At 38.9% G+C, this 21,896-nt stretch overlaps 1 protein-coding gene across 1 annotated transcript in view; it reads left to right on the top strand.

The window, feature by feature from the left end:
• The window catches only part of camta1a (calmodulin binding transcription activator 1a), a 466,321-nt gene that overhangs the window by 170,697 nt on the left and 273,728 nt on the right, over positions 1–21,896 (top strand). Inside the window, exon 4 of the mRNA XM_073823111.1 lies at positions 21,284–21,351. Coding sequence (XP_073679212.1) covers positions 21,284–21,351 — 68 coding nt within the window. The remainder of the gene's footprint in view (positions 1–21,283; positions 21,352–21,896) is intronic.

The raw sequence follows: 21,896 nt of genomic DNA, 5'->3' as shown, positions 1-21,896 counted from the left end.
GACTTTGGTTTCTGTATGCCTTTCAAAGTTTTATGCTCACAAAAATGATTTGGTCTTCATTTAAAGTCACAAACATTAGAGGCAAAAGGCAATTCTATCAGAACAGACCTGTGAACCACCAGTTGAAGCCTGTATACTGAAGGAGGTTTTGATCACAGGAACATTACCTAGAATTGGAACGTTTGTGTTTGTGGCCCACGATTAGAGAGCAGTTAACGTTGCTCTCTTTCTCTTTCTCTTTCTCTTTCTCTGTGTGGAAACAGTTAGCAAATCTCTGTTATTTTAATCACTAGTAAATAAAAGGGGAATTTTCTCTCTTTTATTCCTCTGTGCTGTTGTGTGATGAGGGGGATTGATGTGCTTGCACCTGGCACTGTGAGTTTTGCCTTACACTGCCGGAGCAGTTGCCAGTAACATTGATGCATGGCCATGAATTATATTACGTCTTGGCAGCTGCTCACTCCTAAATTCATCTTTGTACTCAATGATTTATTTATTACAGTGCTTGCAAGGCAGCTCTGTATTGATACTCCTCAAACATTCTGGTTAGGGGTTTGTTCTAAACCCCTAACCCTAAGAATTTCACCTGCACTGCCTAAAGCTCAGACCCTAATCCAACCTTGTTGTGGTGATCTTTTCAGTCTTGGTTGTCCTTAGCATTTAATTTAAAGAAATGAAAAGGGTTAGCTCAACTAAAAATGAAAATTCTCCTAACATTAACCCGCCCTCAAGTCATTCCAAATCTGTATGAATTTTTCTCCTGAGGAACATGAAAGATATTTTGGAAAAATTGCTTAGTGTTTTGGTCCATATGAAAGTCAAAGGGGTCCAATATTATTTAAACCCTTCTAAAAATATTTCATTTTGTGTTCCTCAGAATGAAGAAAGTCATACAATTTGATGACAGAAGTTTCATTTCTGGGTGAATTATCCCGTTAGGACTAACGTTTGAAAATCTCACATTAATTTACATGAAAATTACTTCCCTTCCTTCTACCTTGCATATATTTTCTTAGAACCATTTATTAAAGACTAAAACCTAGTTTAGCTAAAACTTCAACTCTATTCTTGTGCTACTTTGCATGCACGGGTATTTCCTTCAGGAAATGCAAATCTGGTTTATTTAGACTATTTGTCATCCTTTTTAGCCTGGCAAAAAATATGCGGAAAGAAAAATGAAAGAAATGGAATACGATAAGGCTTTGCAACATTGCCTGTGCACACTGCTGGATCCGAGCAGGTGTAGCCACCACCATGTCTTTTGGTTATGATAAAATACATGGCTGAACCAAGTGCAGGTAAATGATCTGTAAATGAAATCAGATGATGTATTGGAAGGATATTCCTTTTTTTTGTCCCCTCTCCGCTAGCCTAGGGAGATCTGGCTTTTACCTTACATCTCTGCTCCTGCAGATATCTGTGACATGAGGTGGCTTTGTTCGAGTCTGACATAGTTTCTTATTAACACCTGAACATGGCTCCTTTTGTTCACCACGGTGAGGCCCATTGAAGTCTCCGCTAGGGAGAAAATTGAAGCAGGTGACAATTAATAGCTTAGCTGCATGCCTAATGAAGATCATATAGCTGCTGGGGGTCAATAAACAAATAAGGGAGATGACTTCTAAAAAAGAAGTTCACTCAAACAGGAAGAGCCCATCAACCTATCTCTCCATCTGTCTCTACACTGATCTGATATGCTGATATTCACAGATTTTAGAGGCTAATGCATAGTTGTGTATTACAGGATTCCCGTGGTCACGGAAAACCTGGAAATATGAGGCACTTTAACATAATGTTTCAGATTTGAGAAAATTGTACAAAAATATGATTTCTAGCGTTAGCCACTAAGATAGACTCTCAAAAGTTTATACAATATATATATGCCAAAAGAATGCATCTTAGTACCTTAAAGTCCTAAAATGCATCTTTCAGGTACTATGAATGTATAAGGTACAGTTGAGGTCAGAAGTTTAGATACACCTTGCTTAATGCATGTTATTTTTTTTAGTACTTACTGGAATAAAATATATCACATAAAAGATGTTTACATATAGTCCACAGGAGAAAATAATAGTTGAAATGACCCCGTTGAAAAGTTTATATACTCTTGATTCTTAATACTATTTTGTTACCTGAATTATCCACAGCTGTGTTTTTTTTGTTTGTTTGTTAGTTTTTTTGTGATAGTTGAAAAAGTTAAACTGCCTGCTGTTATTTAGAAAAATCCTGTAGGTCCCATGAATGCTTTGGTTTTTCAGCATTTTGGTGTATTTGAATCCTTTCCAACAATGGCTGTATGATTTTAAGATCCATCTTTTCACACTGAGGACAACTGAGGGACTCATATGCAGCTATTACAGAAGGTTCAAACACTCACTGATGCTCCAGAAAGAAAAACAATGCATTAAGAGCAAGGGTTGTAAACTTTTGAACAGAATGAAGATGTGCACATTTTTCTTATTTTTCCTTAATATCATATTTTTTATTTAGCACTGCCCTTCAGAAGCTACAGAAGATACTTACATGTTTCCCAGAACACAAAATAAGTTCAATTTACCTGATCTTTAAATTCAAAAAGTTTTCACCCTCCAGATCTTAATTCATTGTGTTTCCTTCTGGAGCATCAGTAAGCGTTTGAACCTTCTGTAATAGCTGCATATGAGTCTCTCAGTTGTCCTCAGTTTGAAAAGATGGATCTCAAAATCATACAGTCATTGTTGGAAAGGGTTCAAATACACAAAAATGCTGATTTTTCTGTTTCGACCCCCCCCCCCCCCCCCCCCTCAGTGGAATGCTCTATTTGAATAGGTATCACTGATTGTAAACTCAAAAGTAAACGCCCACTGCAATGATTGGCCAACAGTTGTCTATGTTTGACAGCATACAATCCTTCATTGATGGACGCATTAAAAACGAGGCAGTTGATCTTCTTCTGCGAAGACGGTGTTTAGCAAATTCAACAACCTGTCGTTTTGGCAGACTGGCTTCAATATAAGCTGTTTTTAGACTAACGAAGATGTTCTGAAAAGCAGAGTTCTGAAACTTACAGGATATTTTTATAGCACAATGACCTCTTATACGGAAAAAAAAAAAAAAAACAAGGGAATTTTTCTTGCTCAGTTTATGACCCTTTTAAATGTTTAAAAATGTGTCAGTTTTCTTTATCCAGTTATAACAAATGTCTAGAAGTTTGGAAACTTATTTGTCAACAAGTGCAGGAACTCTGCTGTTGGAATTCGTAAAAAGACTTTGAATTGTTCAAATGAACTTTTTTCCATTTCAATGGAAACTGTTGAAAACCTAACAGCACACTTCTGAACTGAAGTGAGGTGACGTTAATGGCCCCGGGCAGGCCATCGTCCTGCCTTGATGTTATTTGAAAGGTAAATGCTGTTAAGGAGAGATTTTGCTTTATTTGACCCTATCTTAGTGTGACCTTCACAGTTGCACTGTCTCTTTATTGTGATCTCAGCACAAAGCAGCGACAGAGGGCAGAGGCAGTAGGCTGCTTGTCTGGCACTCTGATAGCCAAACAAAGGCAGCCTGACCGATGCACTAGATAGCACAAACACACTTCAATTAAAGCCTTCCCTCTCAAAGACAAATCAAACCTGGCAGTACAATGGCAGGATCAACACTGGGAAAAAAAGAGAAAAAAAAAGAGAGAGCGACGAGTCCCTCTGAGTGATGAGTAGGACTCAGTGCAGTGCTCTATTAAAGCTCACTTTAGGTTGACCAGCTAATTTGAACAGAGAGTGTACCCTGTCTGCCGGTTTCTCTGTGATTTTCTTTCTTTCTTTCTTTCTTTCTTTCTTTCTTTCTTTCTTTCTTTCTTTCTTTCTTTCTTTCTTTGTTTTGTTTATTTGTTTTGTTTGTGTGTGTGTGTGTGTGTGTGTGTGTGTGTGTGTGTGTATACTTATTCTTTGACATTTTTAAAGAATAAACAATGACCAATATCACTATTTTAGTTATTTTTTTTATAATTTTTATTAATTAGTTTTGCATGGTATAACAGTAGAGAAGTGAAACTTGCACTCTTTAGACTTTTTAATTCAACTTGAGTTTAACTAAAAAAATTGCGCTGTTGCACCATTTTTGAACACTAGAGCTTGTTATATAAAGGTTCCTTTAAAAAGGAGAAGTTCACTTCCAGAACAAAAATGTACAGATAATTTATTCACCCCATTGCCATCCAAGATGTTCATGTCTTTGTTTCTTCAGTCGAAAATAAATTACATTTTTTTTTTTGAGGAAAACATTTTTAGGATTTCTCTCCATATAGTGGACTTCTATGGTGTTCCCAAGTTCGAACTTCCAAAATGCAGTTTAAATGCAGCTTCAAAGGGCTCTAAATGACCCCAGCTGAAGAAGAAGGGTCTTATCTAGTAAAACAATTGGTTATTTTCTAAAAAAATACTATTTATATACTTTTTAACCTTAAATGCTCGTCTTGTCTAGCTCTGCATCAACTGTGTATTCCAGTTCAAGACAGTTAGGGTATGTTGAAAAACTCCCATCTCATTTTCTCCTCCAACTTCAAAATCATCCTACATCGCTGCAGAAGTACCGACCCAGTGTTTGCAAAGTGAACGTGCAAAGATTATTTAACGTCCTTTACAAAAAAAAAAAAAAGGTAAAACAGCGATGTAGGACGATTTTGAAGTTGCAAGACAAAATGAGATGGGAGTTTTTTGACCTACCCTAACTGTCTTGAACCGGAATACACAGAGTTGACGCAGAGCTAGACAAGATGAGCATTTGAGGTTAAAAAGTATATCAATTGTAATTTTTTTGAGAAAATAACAGATTGTTTCGCTAAATAAGACCCTTCTTCCTCATTTAGACCCTTTTGGAGCTGCTTTTAAACTGCAGTTTGGAAGTTCAAATTTGTGGGCAGAAGTCGAAGTCTACTATATGGAGAGAAATCCTTGAATGTTTTCCTCAAAAAAATAATAATTTCTTTACGACTGAAGTAAGAAAGACACATCTTGGATGACAAGGGGGTGAGTAAATTATCTGTAAAGTTTTGTTCTGGAAGTGAACTTCTCTTTTAGGACTTTTTAGTTCAACTTGAGTTCAACTTTTAAAAAACTTGCGTTCTGTTTCATTTAATTGCGCTGTTGCACCCTTTTTGAACACTAGAGCATATTATGTAAAGGTTCCCTTGAAAAAGTGTGCCTGGTGAGCTCAAAACTAATATAATTATACAGGACTTCCATAAAATCTGATTCCGCCAATCCACGACTAGCCAATTTTGAAAATGTCTAGTTCTGCAGGATATTTCTCTATTCTGTAGAGCACAACTTTTGTTGAGCTGAAATAACTTTTCTCCCTGTACCTGTGAATTTCCTAACATGTTTTTCCTGTCAGTGCAGTTTTAGACATGTCTTTCTGTTGAGAAGACATTTCTTCTCCCAATGCTAATGGATTGATTTTAGTTTGAACACTAGAAACTTTAGTTTTCCCTCTGTCTGCATTGTTTCTCATTGTTGTGTTGTTTCTTTATAGAGCGGAGCGGTGCACAAACCACGTGCTGGGCTGCACGGGTGACCGGCACTGGCAGGACAGTCGAACTGAAGCGCGTTTTTGCACAGAGCCCAGTAGGTGGTTGTGGGCACGCCTCGAATTGAAAGTTCGAAATTGGTTTCACGCAAGGGTGCCCCAGTCATTTGCTGTGCTGAATAGTGGAATTCACTGGATAATTCCAGCATTAATTGATTCTGGGCTCTGAAATAAACAGGCTGGCAAAGTGCACGAAGTAGAGGCACAGCCTAATAGACCTGCTCCTTTTTCCAGAGAAGGAGAGTAGTTGCTGAGACCAGACATGAGTCCATACAATTGTTTTACATGTGAACTAATGTAATGTTTCACCCATTTTGTCACAAGTAAGGCAATAGCACACCATTTCCTCAATAAGTCATGTAACTTTACAAATGTTACTATACACATAACATGTTCAGCTTTACATTATATAGTTCTTACTTTCTTTGCTGAACACAGAGTGACAGTACAGTGGTTTAGAGGCAAGCAATTACCAATTACCATACAAATATGTATTTCTGAATATCCATGGATTTAAAGCTATATCTGCAGATTAGTAAAATAATGAACTATCCAAGATAGGTAACTTGCTACAGCACAGTGAATAGCTTTACGTATTTGGAATATGACAGATAGCATTATTTAGCTGGTTGTATAGGTCTAGGCTAATTGCATGCCTGTCTTTTTGATAAATCACTAAGCTGTTGAAGGAATGTTTGTTATCTTGCTACTGATTTGAGTCTCAAGTACCCGTTTCCTTACTCAAGTCATCAGAAATCCTCATGATTATGTCTCAAGTCAAGCACTAGTTCAAGTGTGGAGTCTGTCGGTGGTTAAAGCAGGGCTTTGTGAGAGTCGTGTGAATGATCAGGTCTGCCAGGGCTTCGTGGTGTCTGTGTCTCTCGCCCTATTTTCTCACACATCAGGTGCGCCATAGGGACTCTCGTCAATGAGACTCAGTGACACTGCATTAGACTCACTTCTTACTCTAATTCCCACTCCACCCATGATCTCCCCAAAATGAGTCTGTCTCACACTTGGAATGGCTCTGTCACCACTATTAAATCACTCAAGGTTTGATTGGCAGTTTAAGTTGTAAAATGTCTCAAAAGGACACTGGAAGTACTCAAATATCATTTGATAAGTGCCATAACATGACGTTTTGTAGTGTGTGTGTGTGTGTGTGTGTGTGTATATATATATATATATATATATATATATATAGGGTGTGTGACCCAAGACCACAAAACCAGTCATAAGGCAATTTTTTTTTAATTGAGATTAATGCATCATCTAAATAAATGAGCTTTCCATTGTTGTATGGTTTGTAAGGATATGACAATATTTAGCCAAGATACAACTATTTGAAAATCTGGAATCAACTTTTTCTCAATACATATTGATATCCAATAAAAAAAATAAAAATAAAAAAATAAAAAAAACAGCTGTCCAGAGAAAGATCCCAGTACTTCACTGTTCAACCATGGCAGAAGGGCCATTCTGCATGTGGTAATGAAGGCATCGCTCTTCTCCCCTTGCTGGGGCGGATGGTGGCTTATGGGAAGCTGGAGAGGGGAGGTGTCCCGCTGTATAGATGATGAAGAAGGCTCCAAGCACGGACACGAGAGGGCAGATTGGAGGAGAGCGCCGCAGGACTCTGGGAAGTGAACCTGGCTGCTCCCTATGGAGCTAGCGAGAGTGGGAGCGAATGGCCGACATTTACAAATGAGCCTCTTCATCGCCACATGAGGGAATAGAGTATCCTATTGTGTCCCAACCGAAGAACTGCTCAATCCTCCCCCACATCCATGAAAAAGCAGGATAAGGCAGAGGATGTGCGTCTGAGCTTTGGTGCCCAAGGCAAGTGGCAGAGGGCATACTTAACTTCCCCTCTTCCTTTATTCCAGCCACATGAAATTTGAATTGAGGGATTTATCATGCAGACCCTGAAGTGTGTGGTGCCAGAACATTCAACTCTAGTTGAATCTATCTATCTATCTATCTATCTATCTATCTATCTATCTATCTATCTATCTATCTATCTATCTATCTATCTATCTATCTATCTATCTATCTATCTATCTATCTATCTATCTATCTATCTATCTATCTGTTGTTCTATTGATCATTCGATCTATTGTTCTGTCATTCTATTGTTCTACCGCTCTACAGTTCTGTCGTACTTTAATTCTATCTACCATTAGTTCTGTCATTCTATCTATCTATCTATCTATCTATCTATCTATCTATCTATCTATCTATCTATCTATCTATCTATCTATCTATCTATCTATCTATCTATCTATCTATCTATCTATCTATCTATCTATCTATCTATCTATCTATCTATCTGTTGTTCTATTGATCATTCGATCTATTGTTCTGTCATTCTATTGTTCTACCGCTCTACAGTTCTGTCGTACTTTAATTCTATCTACCATTAGTTCTGTCATTCTATCTATCTATCTATCTATCTATCTATCTATCTATCTATCTATCTATCTATCTATCTATCTATCTATCTATCTATCTATCTATCTATCTATCTATCTATCTATCTATCGTTCTATCGTTCTATCTATCGTTCTATCATTCTATCTATCGTTCTATCGTTCTATCACTCTATCGTTCTTTCTTTCTTTCTGTTTTAATCTCTTTGTATCATTGTATCAGTTTTATCTGTCATTCTGTCTTTTGTCCTTTCTATTGTTCTATATTATGTTCTTTCTATCGTTGTCTGTCCTTTCTGTCATTTTTATCTTTTGTCCCTTCTATTATTCTATCTTTCATCCTTTCAATTCTGAATGCTGCACAACCATGGTGTTTGCTTTATTCGCCTATGACAGTTTTGTATGTATTTACACAGTAAAGCAAAACTATTTTTCACCCTCAATATTCCATTCTTAGCAGATGTTTCTCAGAGAAAATATGATTATTAGGTGTGTCAATCGATTAAAAATAAATGCTATGCTGATTTAATTAGCGTGCATTCAGATCAATTAGCATAGCATGTAATCAAATGAATCTCAAATTATATATATTGATATTTGCTGAGAAAGATCATTCATTTAAAGATGACCTATAGTTGTGGCAGAGGGAAGCATTGCTTGTCCCGTCACATACTTTTCATACACAGACCTTGGGATGCATAGCCAAGGCTGAGCTGTCACGCTCAGAGCAAAGTTGTTACGAGGGGAGGTGACGCTTATCATCTCCCCTTTTTTTCTTGTCTAAAATGATGACATCACCTCAAAGAGCAGTTTCATTTCTATCCCATGCAGTGGGACCTGGCACTAGCAGCAAAACAATCTCACTAAGTGCGAACACTTCCCTCCCACAATGCATCCTCCTCCTGCACTCGCAGAGGCTGCACTGTGGAAACAGAAGGCCTAGACAGAACGGCTGGAGCTCAGCCACTCACTCAGCCCCTGATGGGGAGGATTCAGTGCTGTGAGATGGGGATAATTTGTTTCGAGAGGCCTCGAAGTGTCTGGGACCTGGGAGGTGCACCGCAGGCGAATCAGCATGCCAAGCCAAACACTGACCACCAGCTGGAAAACATCTAAGCTATTCTGGATCAATTCAGAATTGATCTCGGCCCAACTGTATGTATAATGTAGGCTGTTGGGCAGTTAAGACTGGCTGTCTGTCTGACCAGTGCTGGGAAAGAGATATGATCTGCCCACACCCTTTAAAAGCATATTATGGGAAAGGGCAAAGGGCCTTGAAGAGACTTTCAAATGAGCAGAGACGGTTGCCTGTGTGCAGTAAATGGATTCCATCCTGACCAGATGTATTCAGAGCTTGCTGACAGGGTTCTGCACGTCCTACAGACCTGTTTACAGGGTACGCCACGTCCCACTGCTTTCTGTTGAGTCGGCAGGTTGGTGGCCAAAAGCTTTGGAAGGGGGCGCGGCACCGAGCATCATGAGTATTGAATGGCCGTGGCGGGGCGTGCGCAGAGGGGCTATAACGCCGACTCGGCTGCGAGTGCCATTCCTGCTCCTCATTTGGGCTGCTCAAGGAGGCTGCATGCAGGGATTAATAGGTGGTTGACTGGAAAGCAAAGCTTTTTAACCCTGCTCAGGGACTCGTAGAACAGCACCACACCATGCCAGCAGATGCCAAGTGCAGCTGTCAGGAGTCAGAGTGCTTTTGTTGTTTGCTCTCGCTTCTTACTTGCTCCTCATTTCCCCTCTGTGGCTTTCTGGCTCAACTCACATTCCTCTTAAATATTTTCAAACTTACTCTCCCATTGGCTTTTACTTTCTATGCTATCTGTAGCTTTAATGGTTGGTTGTTAAAGTTAAGTAACTTTATAAATTATATTTCATCTGTGTTTGTCTTAAAACGTTTTTATTTAAAGCACAGAACATTTTGTTCTACACAAGACTCTAATGACCTTCTGAAGAAATGACAACATTTCAAAAATTCTACAATTGACTGTTAGAGTTAACATTGTGTAGGAATTGTTGTGATGGCTGAACATCCCCAGAAATTATAATTATTATTATTATTAGGTTTTTTTTTGTTTGTTTGCAATGCAATTAGGGATGCACCAAATGTTCGGCAACCAAAATTATTTGGCCAAAAATAGCAAAAAAAAAAAAAAACTATTTCGGAATTCGGGCGAATAAGCGAAAAAAGGCATGATAAATGATACCGAACAATAATGTGATGTGATCAAATAGAGGTGCGCACTAATACAGCAAACATGTCGGCAGTGTGGAAGCATTTAAAACTGTCTGAGAAAGACGCAAAAATCATTACAAGCACCGACAGCACAAGACTGTTTATAACCTCATTGCGTGTCTTTCGTGAGAAGAGAAAGGGGTTTTTGTTGCTGGTTACTGTATGATGACTGAAATCGTGAAATGGCCTTAAACCGTAAATAAACTACCAGTGTTGGGCACGTTGTTACGGTGCGGTGCTGGATGAGACGAGACGATACACGATTTAACAAACACAAAGTCTTTTAATATAATCCAAGGAACTGACAGATCAGGAACACGAAGAATCTCCACACACCAAACGTAAGACATCAAGCAAAGACCGACAGTAAACTCAACTCAAAGACAGGCTTATGAAGGGTGACTAATTACAAAGACAAGTGATACAGATAACAAGGACTAAACCAAAGCAGACAGATTAACGGGGGGAGACAATGGGAGAAACCAAATACATGACATGACTATGACATTACGCCCCCCTCCGCATAGGCGCGTCCTCGCGCCGTACAAAACAGAAACAGAAAACAGACTAGAGGGGCAGCAAAACAGAAAAACAGAGTCCATGGAGGCTTAGGTGGAGGACGCAACCCCGGGAGGGGGACCAAAACAAGAGTCCAAGGGTTAGACAAGACAGTCCAGGGGGGCGACGATGGTGGGAGGAGCCAGGGAACAGACAGGAGGGACCTGGAGCAGGAGAGACAGACCCAGACCACAGCCATGATGACGGCCCACGGTGGAGCCGACGGAGGGAGGAGCCATGGTGGAGGAAGGACCGCCGACTCCAGGGGGCCGACTGACAGAGGCGGAGCAGCTGGCAGAGGAGCCCGAGGCGGAGATAGAGAGCCGAAGATCCGGGGCGACACCGCAGATCCGGAGGGCCAAGGCGGAACTGGAGGCTCTGACGACCGAGGCGGAGGCGGAGTTCCGGAAGTCCGCGGCGGAGCCGGAGCAACAGAGGATGGAGGCTGTGCCGAAGGGAGGGAGGAGTCCGAAGGAGCCGGTGGGACGGCGCGATGAGGCACAGCCGGAGGAGCAGAGTCCTGAGGTGACGGAGGGACGACGACTGACCAGGGCGGAGCCGGAGAGACGATGGAACCCGGTGGAGCTGGTGGACTGACGGGCGACGGTGGAGATGAGGGCGTTGAGAGCTGTGGTGGAGCCGCAGGGTCAGAGGGCCGCGGTGGAGATCTGGGCTCTGAGGCTGGAGGCGGAGCTGAGGGATCCTCCAGCCATGACACCGATGTAAACTGGCAGCCCTGCGGCGAGCCCACTGCACTGATGGTGGGCTGAGGGTGAGCAGAGGGGCTGACAGGGGGCAGCGGTGGCCAGATGGACGGAGACATGAGCAGAAGAGGGGGGGTGGTTGGGAACAGCCGCGCCTTGGTGGAGTTGTTAAGTCCTTTGTGGAAAAAATTACACAGGCAGCTGTCTGGGTAGTGCGTGAGTGGAACGAGTCGCACAAAGTCTCTGGTGTGGTCCTCGAGAGAGCGGTTCCCCTGCTCCAGGAGCAGGATGAGGACGGCAGGGTTATCCATGATAAACAAAAAAAAATAAACACTGAGAAAAACGGAAAATAAAGCAGGGGATACACGCCGGGAAACTGTTTTGGTCGGTCTTTAACTGTTACGGTGCGGTGCTGGATGAGACGAGACGATACACGATTTAACAAACACAAAGTCTTTTAATATAATCCAAGGAACTGACAGATCAGGAACACGAAGAATCTCCACACACCAAACGTAAGACATCAAGCAAAGACCGACAGTAAACTCAACTCAAAGACAGGCTTATGAAGGGTGACTAATTACAAAGACAGGTGATACAGATAACAAGGACTAAACCAAAGCAGACAGATTAACGGGGGGAGACAATGGGAGAAACCAAATACATGACATGACTATGACACACGTACCTTTAAAAAAGTAATTAGTTATAGTTACTAGTTACTTCTCACAAATAGTAACTGAGTTAGTAACATCATCGTAAAATTAACTAATTACCAGGCAAAGTAACTTTTGCGTTACTTAAAAAAAATCTAATTTAATATAACTATAAAATAAATATAAAACATTGTACACTAATCTATGCTATTTTAATGTTGTTGTGGGACAACGTCAGAGACAACTATCAAATTCAACCTATTATTATAAATATTATCATTACTATAGTGGAACAATAAAGCACAATAGATGGTTTAGAACTTTAAATAGGCCTATTTATTGCACAGACCAACACAGAGAGACTCTTTTTTTTTCCTGGGCATAAGTTGCACGTTACATAAACATTTTTGCCTTTCACCTCAGCGAAGGAAAAGTAGTGCTTATACTTCCAGTTTGCGAAAGCTACCTTTGAACTTGTTTGACTTGCCATTGTTGTGACTCCTGAATGTTGGTGTGTGCGACTGACCGTGCGTGTGCTTGTGTGTGAACACCCGCACTACTCTGCCTCTGATTGGCAAACAATGGAAATTTACTCAATCCAAGCCAATCATCGCGTTCTCAGTTACACCACGTTTACAGACACACCAATCATCATCACTGGTTATGCGTCCGGCCCCGAACACGCACAAACACACCCCAGAGAAAGAGAGGTCTTATGGCTGAGAGGGACGCTGCTCGCATGAAAACCGCTTCAGTGTTCTCAGTTATAGTAACGCGCATTTTATTGTCAGTAATGGTAACGGCGTTGTAACGGGGGAAACAGTAATTTGTTTGATTACTCGTTACTGAAAAAAGTATCGCCGCTAGTAACGCCGTTTATTTATAGCGCCGTTATTCCCATCACTGTAAACTACGGAATGTTATGTTGTCTAATACACACACACAAATTGTATGTATTCTGTACTGCACGAGCTTGTTAGCTAGGGTTCAAAGTCTAAAGTTCGAGAAAATCATTCATAAATCTGCTGCTGTCAGCAAAAAGTAGTACTGAGGTCTTTTTGTGGGTTTTCGCCAAAACAAAAGTCAACTTTGATAAATGTTAGCGTTGTAATTTTACTGTTGTTCTGTAAAATAAAATACAAAAGTAAGACAAAAATAATGATAACAATCATTACAACAGCTCTATTAATACATGTATTATAACATTCTCCTTTGCTCAGCAAGGCTGCATTTATTTGTACATTAAAAAAACACATGCCTGATTCAAGAAGGGGGTCTTAAAAATGGCCAAAGAATATTCATTTTTAAGTTCAATTGTGCTTTGTTGGTAGGCTATAATGTCTACTAGAATGTTAAAAATGTTCAGTGTTATTAAATATTTTTAAATGGTTGTTTTTGTAAATTTATTTTTATTTTTTGAAAAGCAAGACAAAACTGTAAAAAGCACATTTTGGCTATTTAATTTATGCAATGGTAAAAAAATTGGCAAAATACATGGGGGGAAAACACGAAAAACCGTGTTCAGTAATCGGCCTTCGGCCAAGTGTGTAATTTTGTTCTGCTTCGGCTTCTGCCAATAATTTTAAGTTCGGTGCATCCCTACATAAAATGCTGAAATGGATGTAAATTTGTTGTTGACAGCTGCATAATGTATTTTTTTATGCTCTATAATAAAGTGTGATTTTAATTTGATCAAAAACATTAAGTGAAAACATATTTAAAACATTTGTTTCATTTAATACAATATTTACAATCGTTACAGATTGTTTAATTGAAAAATTAAGAGGAAGAGGATTTTTATAATGTCTTAGTATTTTGTTTTGTGCTTATGCTTTAACAACAGTAGTATAGCTGTTGTGTTTAATAAAATGATCATCTTATCCAGCATTTTATTAAAAGTAAGCTTTTATTTCAGCCTCCATTTAAATTCTTAATAATAGTTTGGAGTGGAAAATAACCATCAGAAAGTAATGCATAAAACGGCTCATTTTCATTCATAAACTTGAAAAAGTTTCTAACTTACATTGTGATTTTGAAGTTGTGAGTGGTTGATTATAATGATAATTCCAACATTATGTGATTGCAGCATTAGAATGTTGAGAGGTGTTGAGATATAACTGTTATTTTCATTCTGCCCCAACAAACACCAACAGGCTTAACATGCTGATCCAAGAAAATCCACTGTCGATGCTGTTTTTTTTTGTTTTTGTTTTTTTTGCTGGAGTTGGTTGGGGCAGTGTGAACTGTAGCTTTTAGATTTGAAAAAAAATTCCAGAATTGTCAGATAACAGGTCAGGATGAACCCTATCCATTTCATCCATTTAATGCACACTCTCCTGAAGTGTGTAAACCACCTTACAATGATGTGCTTGTTTTTAATGAGCTATGTGAGAGATGCAGAGCTCCACAGCTTTTTCTCGAGTCCTTGACCTTTTCTCATCCCCGCTGACTCTTGTTCATCTGTTATACCCTCACACCTCTCCCACTCTCGTTCATTTATCCTCTCATCTCCCTCAACTGTCCCTCCCTGCGTATCACTCTCTTCTATGTCTAATTGCATTTCAATTCGCCCTAAGGGATGCCTGGGTAGTTCAATCCTCTCCCCCGGTTTCCCTCAAATCCATTTGCACCCTGCCCTGGCCAGGTCAGTTTCATGGGTTGCCCTGCAGGAAATATCAGATGACCTCACTTTCCAGTGAGAACAAGGTATCACGGGGAATAGAATCGGTTGAGAGGCTCATCCCGCCCCCCAATCCCTCATATCCATCTTCCCCTCCTGCACAGACTTCCTGCTCTCAAGTGTAGAGCAAGGTCAGAATCATATACTATGTGACACCAAGCACTCCACCAAAAGTTTGAAGATTTGAACACAAGTCCACTAGTGAAAATGCTTCTGTTTTGGGGGTTTTCTGATTTGATACAATGTTTACAGTGATTACAGTTGAAAGGTTTATTTGAAAAATTAAGATGAGTTTTCGAAATATTTTATTATTTTATTTTATCTTCAACATCCTTTGTTTACGTCCAGGCTGGATTACATTATGACTCCCAGATTTTCAATTTAATCTCAGAAGTTTGGACCCCACTGTACATGAATTGCCTTTATTCACTATTCAATCTAATGAAAGCATCATCATTTTATACAGTTCTATATAAAGTAAGCAAATATCCTGTGTGCTCGCATCTGTTTCTCAAGAACATTTGTCTTATACTGTAAAGGCCTTCTGTAACCCATTTACTTACTCCACTATATCTGGGACTTATTTGTGCCTTTATAACAGAGTAGAACGCTGCAGAAAGCTTGAAAGTGTGTTTTAGTATAGGACTCTTTTACACTGAAGTCTGGGAGTGCTAGTGGAAAACAGTGTGGGTTGAAAGAATGAGGTTGACATATGCGCAACCCATGAAAACTCACGCTGCGAATGATGAATCCATTTGATCAAGTCACTTTTTTGTTTCAGACTCAAAAGAGACATCGGGACCTTTAAATTAAACAGTCCCAAAGACAGTTTGACTTAATGGAGTATTAGTATTCAAATAGAGGAGTTCGCACCCCTGAGAATGTCTATGAGCTTTTTAGTCTCAATTGCTCAATGGCTCATGGGAACAGGGAGATGCGTTATGGATGGTATTGCCAGAGAGATGCCGATCTCCGCTTTTAATGGAACGTCTATCGTTGTTTCAAGTGATCAGCCTGTCACTTCAAACTGTGAATTTTGATGCTTTCGGCGCCTCTCCTTACCCACATCAATCTAAGCGTCAAAAGCAAAAGGTAGAGACGACAAACGCGCACGCCGAGGGTCAGCCAGGGACACGGATACTACCGCTGGAACAAACACCTCATCAAATGTCTTCCAATACAAGCAGCGTCTTGTGCGCGAGAGAAATGTGATGGGAATTGCATTTATCAGAGCTGCTTCTCTGTCTCCTCTTGATTTAAAAAAGAATGCATTACGCTGTTATTGTGTCAATTTTCCACCTCAGAAACAGAGGAAGGGGAAATATGTGTGTCATATTTTATTTTAAATTGCCAGACATTTCCTTATATTTACAAAAGACCCTCTTGCTTTGGCTGCTGTCGAGGATGACAGCTTGAGTGAAAATTGAGGCCGCTGTTGTCTGGTATCCTATCAGGGAGGCGTTTTTAAAATTGAATCAGAGATGTGCCTATCAGAGGTTCTCGTTTACACGTTGCCCTCAGTTGGAGACAGAAACAGGAGAGGACATGGGAAAAAAGGCGGCAGTGTTTCATATGTGCTAGTTCACCTTGTAGAGGTGACACCATTTAGCATATTAAGAGCGTTTTAAACAGGTGCAGGTAGACACGGTTCTCGGTAATCAGCTTTTCTGATGTAAGCTCCTGATACATGGATTTTACAGACTCTCCAATGTCAAGGTCCTCTTCTCCTTTGTAGTAATGCTGGGATACGGTGCAGAGATGTCAGGCGCATGTACAAGCAGCTCTGTGGCACGTTGTTTTTGTTTTATAAAGGTTATTTGCTACCTTTTGACTTATTCAAAGCTGTTTGTGGTAATCCTCAGATCTTTCAATTTATTAGAAAATACAATGCCACCTCTATGTTTTGATTTTTCTTAATTAAAATTAAGAAACATGGTACTGTAATACAATACAATTGTTTTATATTATTTAAAAAACTCACTATAAGAATAACATACTTTTTGTCAGTTTGGCATAATCTTATTAAATAAAATTGTAAATCTCATAAATCTCATGTGGTGTGGTGACATGATATTTATATCATATACATTAATGATTTATATTATATAAATATCATGTCACCACACCACATGAGCTTTAAAGAGTCCTGATTATTTACTCACCCCCGGGCTATCGAAGATGTATATGATTTTCTTTCTTCAGTTGAAGAGAAATTAACACTTTGGAAGAAAACATTCCATTGATGCAAAGGAACATGGTTCACCATAAAACTAAACTAAAAAAAAAAAAATATATATATATATATATTGTAAAAAAACATGGCATTTTTAATGGGTCCACAAACACTATTCTAATTTAAATTAATTCTAATTTACCATTGTAATCTTTCTGGTTGACAAATGTTCTGCTTGTAAACAATAAGGTGGTTCATATACGGCAGGGTCGGAATTTCAAGACTAAGGGGCAAAAAATGCCCAATTAAACAACAAAACAACGAAAATTAATAAAAAAAGTGTCAATTTGCAGAATTACATTTAAATGATCCAAGTTTCCTACGGGGTTTAAAGAAGTTTGGAATTTGAATAAAGTATTTTCTAGGTCTGGAAATGTATGGAATAAAAGAAAGCAGAGAATGGAAAAATATAAGTGTTTTCAGACTTTTAATAGAAAATTAATATAAATATAAGTTAAAAAACAATGCTCTATGAACAATTTATCTTTAATATGGTCTGAAAATCTACTGAGAGGTTTGGACATTTCAGTCTGGATGGAATTTTGAAATAGAAAATGTATAGGAACCCTGATGGTCTCACAATGCATCAGATTGCTTTTACATGCTGTTTTGTGCAGCATTGACCCTTTCAACCAATCAAACACGTTTTTTTTCTTTTTTTTTTAACATAATGCATTGGCCAATCAGAGGTGTTTACTGTAGATTAGTCAGCACTGAAAACGCTGGATCTGTTGTTGAGTGAGCACGCTCGCGAATTCCCTCATCATAAACAACATAGTGCAGATACAATGTAAATTAATTAATAATTTTGTAAGTTCAGTGATTATAACAGAAGTTTTTGGATAACTTGTGCTAGACTTGGCTAACATTATGTTTGTCTGTGAAGCCATAATGTGACGTGCGAAACTATAACGTTTTTTATTGTATTCTATATTGATAGTAATAATCATTATTACAATATAAAGAACAGTAATCTACAATAATGATTTTTGTCAAACAGTAAACAGTCTGTTGTTATTGACAACAGTTTAAAATACAGATTAATGTAATTGGGTAAATTTAAGTATTTGTCAGTTAAAAATGATGCAGCACTTGCTTAAATAAAACTTTATTCGTTAAAATGACGTTTCGGCCATTATCCAGGCTTTCATCAGGCTTTTTCATTTTTGGTTGCACCTCCTCTTCTGTTGATAAAGCACCACTTTTAAATATGTGACCCTGGACCACAAAACCAGTAATGAGTAGCACTGGTATATTTGTAGCAATAGCCAACAATACACTGTATGGGTCAAAATGATAGATTTTTCTTTTATGCCAAAAATAATTTATTATAAATTTTTGATTAATAATATGCATTGCTAAGAATCTCATTTTGGCAACTTTAAAGGTGTTTTTCTCAATATTTAGATTTAGCACCCTTAGATTCCAGTTTTTCAAATAATTGTATCTTGGCCAAATATTGTCCTATCCTAACAAACCATACATCAATGTAGCCTATTTATTCAGCTTTCAGATGATGTATAATATCTAAAAAAAAACGGACCCTTATGACTGGTTTTGTGCTCTAGCGTCATTTAAGTGTTTGACAGTAAAGAGTATGGTTTTCATACTAATAAGGTGATTATAAAAATTGCCCTCACAAATGTAAAAAATGCCCCTTAATGGCCCTGGTATATGCCACACTTGACCTGCAACGTGAACTAGATTGAGCTGGAAAAAAGCAAACATTTGTAGTTTATTACTTCAAATTTTTTTCTGAAGAAACTAATCGTTTCACTAGAAAAAAAAACTATATATTGGTTGGCTGGAGTTGTGTGGATTACTTTGAAGCTGCCTAAATATAGATTTTGGACTGTCAAAAATGATCTACGGTGAGTCTTGTTTACTCGCATTTGATGGAGAAAATTCCTGGAATGTTTTCCTCCAAAACCTTAATTTTTTTTCGGCTGAAAAAAGTCATACACATTTTAGATGGCCTGGTGGTGAGTAATTACTGTATGTTTTCCAATGTTTTTAAAATATGAGTATAAACTAAACTTTGAAACTTTACTTTAAAGAGGTACCAACAAGAGTACAAAGAGTGCATTTTTAAAGACTCATACGGATGCAAGTTTTAAAGAGCACTTGAAGGACTGACCATCAAGCCAATTGATTGACAGCTGCTGGCCAGACTTTGATGCACCATCTTGACAACTGCACCGAATCATCTCAACAGAAAACTAGCCGCTCATTATAACACAGCACAAACTTTGTCTCTCGCAGCTGTTTAATGGCTCTTTGCTTGTTTTTGTTTTTTTGTTTTTCGTTTTTTTGCCGTAAGGTTATTGCACCTTTATGGCTGATCGGGGGGTTGGAATAATCCTCGACATCTGTTCGGGGAGTGGGTGGGGGATGCCGACGTTTGCCTTTTATTTACCGGACCGGGCCTCTCGGCTCATCCCCCCAGCTCTGAGGTCGGCATGTTGACTTTTAATGGGAAAACGATAAAGAAGAAGAATCTCAAATGGGCCTCAAGGTCAATGAAGGAGTTTCGCCCCCAGCTATCTTTCTGGCTTGTAAAACAAACATTACTCACAAGCACTGCAGTAAATTAGCACCATGCACCAAGACTTATTTTATTTTCTTAACTGCACACATTAACTCTTTTAAATGAACGTTTAGTGAGATAAAGTTTTCTCTTTTTTAATTAGCAAAAGAGTACAAGTGTAGTTACTGCAAAGCTTAGTTAATATTTGTGAAGATCCTGTTTATAGCTTATGAAAAATAAAACATAGTAACTCATCTGTAGCATTTTCAGTTTGGCAAGCCAGACAAGTGTGTATGTGTGTGTGTGTGTTTTTTTCTTTCTTTTTCATTACGGAGAGGTTCTCTTCCTCTTCTCCATGGTCATATTCCACAGCCTCTTCCTCTCGTCCTTGTCTCTTTCCCTCTGGCCCTGATGACAGGAGGGCAGAACGTTAATCAGAACAGCGCTATCTCTCAGACAGCACCTGCAGGCCATCACCAGCTCTTGCGTTCTCTGTGTGGGCACTGCCAGTCTTGGCACCCTGGTACCTCCAGGGATGTCTCTACTGCCAACTGTGACAGGATTAAAGCATAGAGTTACTGACTATAAATATATATTACACCTCCTAAGGGCAACCGAATACCATTGGTTGTTGGGAATCGAGTAGAATTTGGGCTATTATTGATAGGCTTACAGTGTTTAATTAGGTTAGTAAATAAAATCTTGTCAAGCTCAGAATATTGAAATTGATTGTAGTGTGATGGATTCACATTATGCAGACTGCTTGACGTAATGTTCTAGAAAGTAAGCTTATCGATTGACCGTTTTTTTTTTTTTTTTTTTTTTTTTTTTTTGGGTGAACTGCTGTTTAAGTGATTTCAATGAAAAGCCTTTTGAATTTTAAAACAGAAAATTAAATGAGTTGTAGATAACTTGTTTGGATCGGCATGTAACATTAAATTAAAACTGCCAGAAACTAGTTTCAAGAAAACATTGCTCATCACAAATGCTCTTGAACTCTCTGTCAGCAATATTGTGGCAAGTCTTTACAAATCTTTTCTTAAGGCTGTTTATTCTGTTTCATCCTAATTTACCCAGAGCAATGCGTTAAGATCAGTAAATAATTGGACTCCTTTTTGATAACATCATTTGTGTCCCTCCGCATTTCCTGCTGTCTTTGTATGACAAATGCCCTCAGTCTGAAATGAATGGCTGGCTGTCACAGGTAATCATGAGGTTGCTTGTCAGTACCCGGTCTGCTTTCATTTCCCATGATTAGCTTTGTGAAGGAATGATGGGATACATTTCACTCATCCACTTGTCTCTTTTGTTGGGTGACAGTGATGACTGGGTTAACATCGGTACCAGAAATCGCATCATCTGCTGTCATGCTTGTTGTGCATCCCAAGAAATGATTTCTCTTTTGTTACAGCAATCAAAAAGCCACTGTAAAGGAGGTTTTCATGTCATTCACGTCTTAATGTAATATAATGTGAGCTTCAGACTATGAGGGGGCAACTACTTCCACAAAATCTGCTGAACGCAATTTCCACAGTGCAGTGCTTTTAAATTTGTTCTAAGCTTTTTAATGTGTGTTTATTTTAGTGCACTTTACAATCCATTCATTTCAGTTTATTAATGTGCACATGTTAGAAAGCTGTTGATATTCTATAACAGTAACGCCTACCTGTTTTTCTGTCTTCTGTTTGACAGGAAATTGCGGCATACTTGATAACATTTGAAAAGCATGAGGAATGGTTGACAACATCTCCTAAAACAAGGTAAGAATACCTATCTATCAACTCACCATCAGAAATCTCTTCCAGGTTTTATCGGCGTGATGCTCAAATGAAGCCATTAGCTGGAGATTCCCCCGACAGCCCACTTGAGGATCTGCGCTATCTTAAAAGTTGGGTGTTTGATATTGGTGGACATTGATGGCAGTTTCAAAAGGTTTACTTCTTTTAGGAGTTAGCCTGACAGTTAATGGATTATTAATGTGGACTAATAACTGCAAATAGCCTATTAGCAGAGCTCTTAGCTCAATGCTCTGCTCTCATTTCTTCTGTGAGTGCGATGGTAATGTGTTCATATCTAACAGCAAATTAAACGTCCTTTAATAAATGAAGGTGTGAGCTGAAAGCTGTCTAGCCGCTCCAAAGTAGATGGTACTGTAGGTGTTGACTGACATTGAAGAGGGAAACGTGCGCATGCCACGGCTATGTGCGCATGCACCTGAATCAATCTGTCATCTCGGTTTATGGCTGATAACTCGCCCTGGGGTCTGAAGCAGCTCTGGTGAATCTACATGTTCCCAAACTCTGCA

This window comes from Garra rufa, chromosome 18 (assembly GCF_049309525.1).
Source record: "Garra rufa chromosome 18, GarRuf1.0, whole genome shotgun sequence".
Classification (NCBI taxonomy): Eukaryota; Metazoa; Chordata; class Actinopteri; order Cypriniformes; family Cyprinidae; genus Garra; species Garra rufa.
This window is presented reverse-complemented; position numbering and strand designations above follow the sequence as displayed.